Raw genomic sequence first — 9,899 nt, 5'->3', positions numbered from 1 at the left:
CCCAAAATATTCTATGAGGGTTTTGTCCATATTTACTGGTAAAAAAATCACATTACAACTCATGAGACATCTGAACTCCCATTTGTGGGGGCATTTTGAGTCCCAAATGCATTACAGAAGCATGTACCCCAGAGAAGGGAACAGGAGCAGAAGAGACAGACAAACATGAAGAGAAAATGTGTAAAGTGGTATTATGTTATTAAAACATTACATTAGAAATAAACAGAACATAAACCAAAAATAGGTTTTAACCAGGTTTAACTTTTTTCTTTTTCTTTTTTTTTTTCTTTTTTTTTTTTAAATTCAAATTGACCCAAAGCAAAAACTTACATTGCAAAGGAAGAACAAAATACATGATGGTATTGGTAACACAGCATTGCATGGAAGCTGCACTTGTGGACAGGTTTTTTCCTCCAAACCAGCCCATCCTTGTAAAGATGCCATATCTTTTCTTTTGCCTCTGGGTATTTATCTGAAGAGTTTGTCCAGATGTGTTCTCCTATGATTGCCAACCAGAGCCAGAAAAACGAATTTTCCACGCTATCCCAAGGAAGCCAGAGTTATTCCAAGCATGAGTGATAGTGAATTTAAAAAAAAAAAAAAAAAAAAAGAAAGAAAACAAACCCAAAACAAAACAAACCCACTCAACCCACTCGAGCTTTTCAAACTAACAAGTATTGTCTATAATGTAAATAGTTTAGAAATATGGTAATTAAATAATCTAAAAAACACTCTTACTCTGCTGTACATTTATAAACATAAATATTTACAAAAACTTTCTGCTTTGTTTTAAAGGATGAGGTTTGCAGTTTGTTAATGATCAGAGTCTTTTACTCATATTGATTCTTTGGTGTGTTTGCCAATTTTTTAAGGTTTATTAAAAGTGTTCAACCGTGAATTTTAAGGTAACGGAACGAGGCTACATCACAAGTCTCTATTATGCACTTCTCCTTCCACATTCTAGTCCAAATGAAAAACAAAAGTCAGTTTGTTCTTCAAAGTATTTGTGCACAATATTGAAAGAAATAAAAAAAAAAAGACCAAATTCCCCCTTATTGAAATTTGGGTAGGATTATCAATGAATAATCCCACTTTATCTGCACTTGAGCACATGGATAACCAGAGATAGTCACAGGACTATCAGTAGGTTCAGACCCACATGTGCTGTGGTGCTTTGCAAGAATTAAGGTGAGAAACCAGCTACAAGAGATGGCTTAGCATTACAAAAAAGGGTGAGGGCTTCCCTCCACCCTGGGGAGAGGAGAGGATGAAAATTAATTTAAAAGAAAGGCTTTTTACTGGCCTGAAACATATGTGTGTTCCCTTTTAGATGTCAGTTACTTAAAAGAAATAACCAAAAAACAAACCTCAAACAATAAATAATGGAATTACACATTTCTTCATTAAATAGCATTCTTGTTACCAACAAAGTCTTTCATAATTTTCTTCAGTCACAGCAACAGACAGAACAAATAATTTGCCTTAATATAGATTGCAACTAAAATATACTCTAGATTACCTTAGAAAATATTACTGTAAAAATCCATTGGGGAAGGACATTGGTTTAGACCAACTTACAAGTGTAGTGAACAATACTAAGTCTGTTCTGTTTGTTGTTTCTTTAAAGAAAACAGTTTTAAACTCCTGATTTCATGTCAGAAAATGGAAGATTTGAGTTAAAACCTGCCAGTTTGCCCTGTCTCAGCACTGGAGAGCTCAAAGATTGGAATGGCTGATCTTCCCTCCACAGAGGCCAAGAGGTTTGAGCCATGCACTCCAGCTCACAGCTCTTCCCTGCTCCACAGATACAACCAGGAGGAAGCACCACAAGCTCTACAAGCCAGTGCAGGGTGTTAGGCTGGACTTGCTCACTCACACAGCAGAGATGTGAACTGCTGGTCACTGCTCCAGCAGCTGGGCTTGAACCAGTACAAGCTGGAGATAAAAAGGTTCAACAGCCCATTGCCAACCCTGGGAGCCATGAATCTCCAAAATCCCTCATTGTCTGCAGACCTGATGCAATGCCAGCCACAATAGGGACAGCTAATCCTCCTTCCTTGCCATGGTTCCATGCATCCATTAGCAGTGATAAGGTTCATTCTCAGGGAGCTGCAAGTCCAGGGTTATCAAATATTAAAAGGAACTAGCAGAGTTAAATAATATGAGTTTACCTGCCTTACCTTGCTTTTCCTATTTTTAACATTAAGTATTTTGAAAGTGACAGTGTGAAACTAAAAGCCATCATCATTCCTTTCATCTCCCACTTCGGTTGGTGCAATTGCTACAAAAGCACTCCTACTATCAGAGGGGCTCTTCTGGAGCCAGACAGATGCCAAAATAAAAGCAGAGAACACTGGCAAGAACCTTATGCTGAGTCTGTAATGCCTTGAAAATAAAGAGGGAAACAACTGCACATTTTGGCCCAATCTTTTGATCAAGAAATTAATTTTTTCCTACGATCAGAAACAAAACTCTGCAACAGATCTTTTAATACCTGGTTTGAAAGACACATTCAGTAGCCAGATTTCAGCACTCCTCTCAGTTTCTGCTTTCAGATTAATTGCAAAATTTGAACTCTCAATGTCAGTGGAGCTTGTCTTCTTAGTTAATAACTTATGTGCACTTCCCACTCTCTAACCTGAAACAAACTGAATTTCAGAGCAGTCAAAACAATCCCCACCCCCAACACTGCTTTTAAAACCAAAAGGTTTGGCCAATTTACCCTTTTTTTTTTTTTTGGACACAATTTGGCTGAGAACCCGTAGATAAAATCTCAACTGAAAGTGAAATAAAGCAGGTTATACATTCATGAAATTCAGGGAGTAATAATGAACAGGAGCTGCTGCATCATTTCTGTAATGTCATACCAACACTACAGTGAGGCAGCTGCTCCTGCTCTCACAAATAATGCACTGAGCCTAAATGAGGAATAGTGGGGGAATCACACATCAAGGGAAAATACATCAGAGAGATTATTGCACAGGAGGCACTGCATGAGCAACAGAATACATTGGCTTCAAAAAAATCTAAATTTGTTTCCTCTTAAGTTAATGTAAAAAATACAGAGGCCATGCCTCTCTGTAGTGTACTGTCACTGGTAAAAACAGACTTACAAACAGCCCATTCAACAGGGAATGTTGGGAAAGAGGGCCTGAATTCTCTGGGCATCCCAACTGCAGTAATTAGGAGAAGAAAAATGCCAAAAAACCAAAAAACAAGCCAATGTATAGACCCATATACCCTCAAACTGAGCAGGGTAACTGCAATTTTTTCCTCAATTTCCAAATTATATTCATACAGTACCCAAGGACATGTCAATTATCCCCTCTTCCCTCTGTCCTGCAAAAACAAACACCTGGCAGAGACAGAGGTCCCAACAAACAGGGTTCTGGAGGTCTATCTGTATCCTTTTGCAGGACTGGTGCCTTGATTTCCAGACTTTTATGTTCTTGCATCATTGCTCAGCATGCCAACTCAAACCAAGCACTTCCCTCGAGGGGCTGCCTTCCATCTCCACAGCAAGTCTGCACACATAATGTGAAAACAAACAGAAAACCAACAGCAATTTTTAAAATGCAATATTGTATAGAAAGCTTGGACCGTGTAAACTTGGACCAAGAAACCAAAAATTAAGACCTTCTAGCATGTGGTATAAAAAACCCAAGGAAGTGTATACCTGCCTTCTGACTTCACAGAAAAATCAGAATTTGCATAGGATATACTTTGTGCAAGGCAACAAGCCTCTTCAGTATCTGGAATAGAACTAAACTTGCTCACAGTTCCTCTCTTCATGGATATCAGATATCATCAAATTTGTGTTTTAAGTAGTCTTTCATGACCTTGGCAATGGGTAGTTCATCAAGCAGTTTGAGGTTTTGAAGGCCTATACACTGTCGGATTTTAATTCGGCATAGATCTTGCAAGTTTCTGGGCTGTCCTGAAAAGACAAAAGGAACACATAAAAATAAAATGATCACATTTTAAATGTATTTTAAGACATCATTTACTCTGCAAAATGACAGGGGCTTGCTGTTTCCTAAGAGGGAGAGGGAAAATTACAAGAGAAGCACAAGTTAATACCTTTTTAATGAACTCAATGAAATCAAGGGATGAATCCTAAAAACATTTTTATATGCACATAATTGTACTGATGCCAGTGTAAAGTGATTTCACCCATGTGAGGATTCCCACCAGGTGGCAACATATGCTTATGCATTATAGAACAGCAGAACTCCTCCATTTAACTTTTTGTGGATTTTTTTTCTATCCTTGGGGGGAAAACCCCTCAGTCTTGCTTTTCTTTCAAACAGTGAGATAGAAAGTTCTAAGTTCAGCTGTAACAGGACTAGGAAGTATCCTTAGAGAGTGAGGATTTATAAAAGTTATTTCAGGATAGCTGTGGCAGAGTTAAAGATTGGGGTTTTCTTTGCCTTCTAATGAAAAGATAAAGCCTTCAGGCTCTGGATGCAGCCAAACCCTCATCCAACAGAAAGAGATGAAAATGTGAATTAACCACTGTCCACAGAGGAAAAGCTTTACTGATGTCACACTGTCCTAGGCTGTCCTTTCTCCCAAATTCGCCCTAAACCAGGACAAATACAAACTTCAGCATTCCTGTCCAGAATTTTCCAAATTAATCAATTCTCTTTCAAGCTCATTCTTACCAGGAAACTACTCAAAATCAAACACCTTGAGAAAAGTTGAGGTTTGGTCCCTCTATCCAAAATAATCTCAAAAAATTTAATCAAGTCTTGTATCTGAATGCACCCAGCAATGGATCCCAAGGAAGAAAGAAAGAGAAAAAGAGCAGAACAGACATTGAGAAATCCTGCCCCAATAAACCCTTCTACCTTTCAGCACTGCTGCCTTTGGGCCTTCCTAGCCCAGAGATTGCACACAGATCTATGTCTTTAATAGCTGTGAATAGCTTGCCCTTTGTAAATCTGTCTAGTGTTTTTTGAACCCATTCATACTTTCAGTATCCAAAACATCCTGTGGCAACAAATTTCACAATATAATTAGGCGTTGGCTGGAAAACTGCAAAGTAATTTTATTTATTTTAGATCTGCTTCCTGATGGCTTTGTTGCATGCCTGCCATTCTTTGAGTTACAAGGAAAATAATGAATAATTGTTCCCACGCCAGTCATGGTTTTACATACCTTTATATAAACCTCCATCCTCCACTCCTGCTTGGTACCTCTTCCCAAAGCTGAAAACTGCAGCTAACACCCCCACCATGGGAACCACTCCAAACCTCTGAACAATATGCCTGCCTTTGTGCTTTTCCCTCATTCTGCTACAGCTTCTTTGGAGTTATTCCAGTAACACATCAAAGCTGTGCTAATCAATATTTTGATCATCAACTTAACTGTGTAAGCCTCTTTTTCTTAATTTTTTTTTTCCCTTCAAGCCAAGACTTGGTTATGGGACCTGATGAATGTAAAATTCAAAATACTCAGCACCTTGAACAATGTAGGTGCTTCTGTTGGTATCTATAGAAATGGGCTGACAGACAGGTAGGGATTTTTAGACACTGGGATTTATCTTAAGCACTAAAATTATCCAGGGCAAGCCAGCAGAAGTAATGCATGAAAATAGTCTCAGTCTGCTTTTAAAGAAATTAGGTTTGAAATTTAAAAAACATGAAAATTTTGAGTTTCCTTTATGTAAGTTGAAAATACTTTTATTATACTTATCACCACCTAAATGTCAATTTATTTTTAGTTAAATCCTTCATCCATTACTTAGAACACAGACCAATGGTTACTTTATCCACCAGTGGTTTCTTCTTGGCAAAGTTTTTTCCACCTGAGGGAAAGAATTTAGGCAACTCAGACAACAGCAGAATGTTCAAACTTCAGGGAAAGGAAAGTTATTTTGGTAAGAAACCAAGCAATCTTAATGGTGATAAAGAAATAGTTCTGATGCTTTAAAACAGGGTTCAGAAAGCAAAAGTTCACTGCAAACAGCAGCATTAGAAATGATAAAGAACTAGAGGACTTTGTGTATTTTCTGTAGCAGAGTACACAATAAATCAGCTATGAGACACTGATTTCTGGTTTCAGAAATAAATGCCTTTTAATTAACATCCTATGTGGGTTTTGAGAACATAAAAGAACAGACAACTTAAAATACCCAGAAGAAATTGGTCATCAGTTAATTCAAAAAGACCTGATTATCAAATGTATGACATTTTCCCCTGATAAGCCTAAAAAATATTTCCTGGGAATGTGTTAACAATGGACATTTCCAGTGTTAAGCACCAGTTGCTACATCTAGTGGCTGCTGGTGTCTTAGGTCACGCCTTGCAAATTCCAGGGTTATTAATGCATTTGTGATTTATTAGAAACGGTGTCTGGAACACTTACTCATTCTTGGTTGCATCTGAATGAAAAAGAAAAAAAAAATAAAGGATTACGGCCCGATGTCAGTGAACCTTAGTTTGGCAAATGAAAAATGTTATTAGTAACTTGGCAAAGTAAGACAAGTTAAATGATGAATTAAGTTCTCTTTAAAAACGATTAGGAAGTTGCAACTTTGGTTATATCCTGCAGCACAAGTCTGGGAAGTTATTTAGGCAAATAAGCTGGAAAGGAAGAGAATTAAAAGAGAAAGAAACAAAAATCCCCACAAACATGAAAGCTACGATTGGCCTAATTACCACTATCATGCAAAACAGGCACATAAAACTACTGATCACCTTAAAAACATCCAGCACATCCCTGAAGGGCCACCTTGCTGCTGTTATTCTGGATTTGCTCATGTGTTCACCAAATCATTGCATGCTGCAATTTATTTTGCAAGCTTTAAAGCAGTAATTAATTAAATTAGAAGTATTAATTGCAGGAGAAAGAAACACAGTTCATCTTTTCCCTTTTAGAGCTTGTAATCTGTGCTGGAAGGGAAAGCAGAAATCCCCAAATCTGACAGAAAAGCTTCTTCCAAACAGAAAAATGTAAGGCATGACCTTAAAACATCAAAAGGAATTGTTTTTTGGTTTTTTTTCCTAATCTAGACACAGCAGACTTCAGTACGTATAAAATTTAAGCCTTTACCTAAATCAGTTCTTCAGCTGCTAACAAAGTTTCTGAGCTTTCTCCCACTTCAATAAAATTCTTTTACTCGAATAATGAAATGAGCCTTTTAAATTATTATTAAAATATCAGCTTTTGCTGGTAAAGCAAAGGGAGAAAAACATGTTTTAACAGCAACAAATTATAACAATTAATCTAAACTTCCATTCAAAACTCAATTCCTTTCCTTTTGCAGTTTCAAGATTTTTCTGGTATGGTATCTGAGAGTTTGCTGTTGTATCCCACAGGCAGACAAAATTTCCATTTAGGATTTTCTACCTGGCCAAAGAATTGTGTCACTGTAAAAACTGCTCTGCATTTATACCTGTGCCTTCCCTCTGCAGACAATGCTCCCCAAGAAATAAAACACTAACTCACCCAGTAAGTCTATATTTAAGGACTATCAAGGCATATTTGTGATGCCACTGACAACTCTCTTTTTTGAGGACTTTAATCCAGTACTATAAAGCTGGAAAAAGAGGAATCCCTACCCATTTCCTCCACTGCAGATGGAGAGCAAAAAAATCCATGTAAAAATACAATGCAACAATAATGAATTGACCTTTGTGTTACCCAAGAGAAAACTTGGGAATAACTGAAATTAATACATTGTAGGCTGCAAGAAGATCCCCTCTGATGTATTGTTCTAACTACTAAAAGAAAAATACTTTTAAAGCAAACAATCAGTGCCATTGGTTTCAAGTGGATAGGCTGATTCTGAAGAAATTAAAAAATGAAAAATAACATCAGTGACATACTTCAGAAGCCGCCCACAGTTTTCTCTACAATATTAATGCATCTCTCTAAAAAACCTTAGAGTGGTATTTCTCAAACTGAGCCTCTGCCCCTCCTGGGAATTCTGAAAGGCTGAAAACAGTAGCGAGTAACCATTTGGTAATTTCTTTTTAGCTACAAAGGGAACTTAAAAATAAAAATCTTCTGAAACATTTTACAAAATAGGTTGAAACCAGGCTGATGTATGCTGGCAACAGCTCAGCTCCTCTAGAATATCAGGAAAAGTATTTATTTCTGCAGCAAGCCCTTACACCCATCCCTTATTTCACAACGGTGAGGGAATGCAGCTACTGGCAGCAATTGAACTGAGTTCTGAATTTGTTGGCTTTTTTGAAGGGGGGAAATGAAAAAGATAATTTAAGTTATCAACTGGAAACTCACACCCAGAAAACACACTGGGGAGGATGCAGAAAAATGGGATCACAGGGAAAGGCTGGGATCACCTAGGGAGTGACAGAGGCTGAGCCAAGGGGAACTCGGCTGCTCAGTGCAGTAGGTGTAAAGTTAAGGAAATGCACTGCTTGTATTCTGTATAAAACAACTGCAGAAGAACTGGAGATTATTGCAATAATTGCCAGCATTCAAATCACCAGAAAAAGCTAACATCAAAAATCTATAGGTCTAAAATATTAATATCAGACAGGCAGGGATGAGTGTAGAACTCAGAGTGTGCATTGAGAGCGTGAACAAATTCCTCCAGCTCGACAGGACATGGAGAGCTTTTTAACTGGGTATCATACAAGCTATTTTAAAAGTTCTAATTTAATTTTGTGTTCAGTACGTCTCTGCTAGAATGTCTGAGCCTGACATATGTTTGCATTGGTCTCTGAAAAATAATTCCCCACAATGAGTTTTAGATGTCTATTAAATTTCAGTCTATCTGGCACAGAAATTCTGTACTATTTTGGACTGAAAAATCCTATATGAAAAAGCAAATATCAGTAAGGCTCAATGTTATACTTAACAGGTGTATTTGGCAATGAAATTAAGATTTGAATATGCTTGCAAAGGTATTTTTTAAAAAAATTGTGATATCTCTGTAAATTCAGTCCCACTGAAATTTCCATGGAAATGCAGCTAAGAATTTCAACACCATAATGTTTATCTATTTTTAGGAGACAGTAAGTAAAGTGCTCTGAAAATCAAGACAGGCTTAAGATGCATTGTTTTGCTAGCTGAAAATTATTTTTGCAGAGTAGAGCATAGGTGTACAAACGGCTGTACCTTAAGTGCCACATATAAAAATAGCCTTCAATATTTTTTTATGAAGGCCTCTTAAAAAATTCCTCCAAAGTAAATAACTTATATGCCTACACAATATGATTCAACTACTTAATATAGTCAACTGTAGAGCAGAAAATTAAAAAATAATCCCCTTATCCCAGTTCCCTGTGTAACTGGATGACAAAGCAGACCTCAATCATCACTGCAAGATTTCCAGCAGCACCCAAGGAAACAAGTAAAAGCTGAGATTCCAGTAAAGATCTGCTGTTATTACAAACATAAAAACACCATTTCCTTTGCAATTATCCATTAAATAAAATAAGTAGAAATCTACTTAATTCACTATGACACGTCTGTATTTATAAAAGTTAAAACTATGCAGAGAGAAAGTTTTAAAAATCTTCTTCCAATTAAAAAATAAAATTCTAGTGAAAAGTTATCTTGATTTAGCCAAGGGATAGAGACAAAGGATGTACAGGATTAAGGATTTCCTTAACAGAACTTCTGTCTCAGTTATTCTGTATATTTACAGTGCTGTATAAATTTAAGCACAAAATTACACTCTCCAGCCAAAGCCAAAGAACTGCCCTTTGAAAAATCAGAAAAGGAATGCAGCTGAAACATTTGCAGTTAAATTCACTGGGTGACCTTTAGATGCTGCTCCAGAACTGAACTGGGTTCTTTGGTACCTGTTTCCACACCAGCCACATCACACTGCTCTGGCCAGACCATTTCCTGAGCTCTGCCTCGACACAGACCAGCAGCTCCTCACAGCCTCTCCTGCTCCTGAGCTGAACACAAATTCA

General features: G+C 37.3%; 1 protein-coding gene across 2 annotated transcripts in view; it reads right to left on the bottom strand.

Moving 5' to 3' along the window:
• Nucleotides 1–257: 257 nt before the first annotated feature.
• Nucleotides 258–9,899, bottom strand: part of ASB7 (ankyrin repeat and SOCS box containing 7) — a 30,411-nt gene continuing 20,769 nt past the window's right edge. For both annotated transcript variants that reach the window (XM_058033725.1, XM_058033728.1), the window contains one exon: nt 258–3,937. In XM_058033725.1, coding sequence (XP_057889708.1) covers nt 3,798–3,937 — 140 coding nt within the window. In that variant the 3' untranslated portion in view covers nt 258–3,797. The remainder of the gene's footprint in view (nt 3,938–9,899) is intronic.

Source organism: Melospiza georgiana, chromosome 13 (assembly GCF_028018845.1).
Source record: "Melospiza georgiana isolate bMelGeo1 chromosome 13, bMelGeo1.pri, whole genome shotgun sequence".
NCBI lineage: Eukaryota > Metazoa > Chordata > Aves > Passeriformes > Passerellidae > Melospiza > Melospiza georgiana.
Note: the sequence above shows the minus strand (reverse complement) of the source record. Positions and strands in the feature narration are given on the sequence as shown.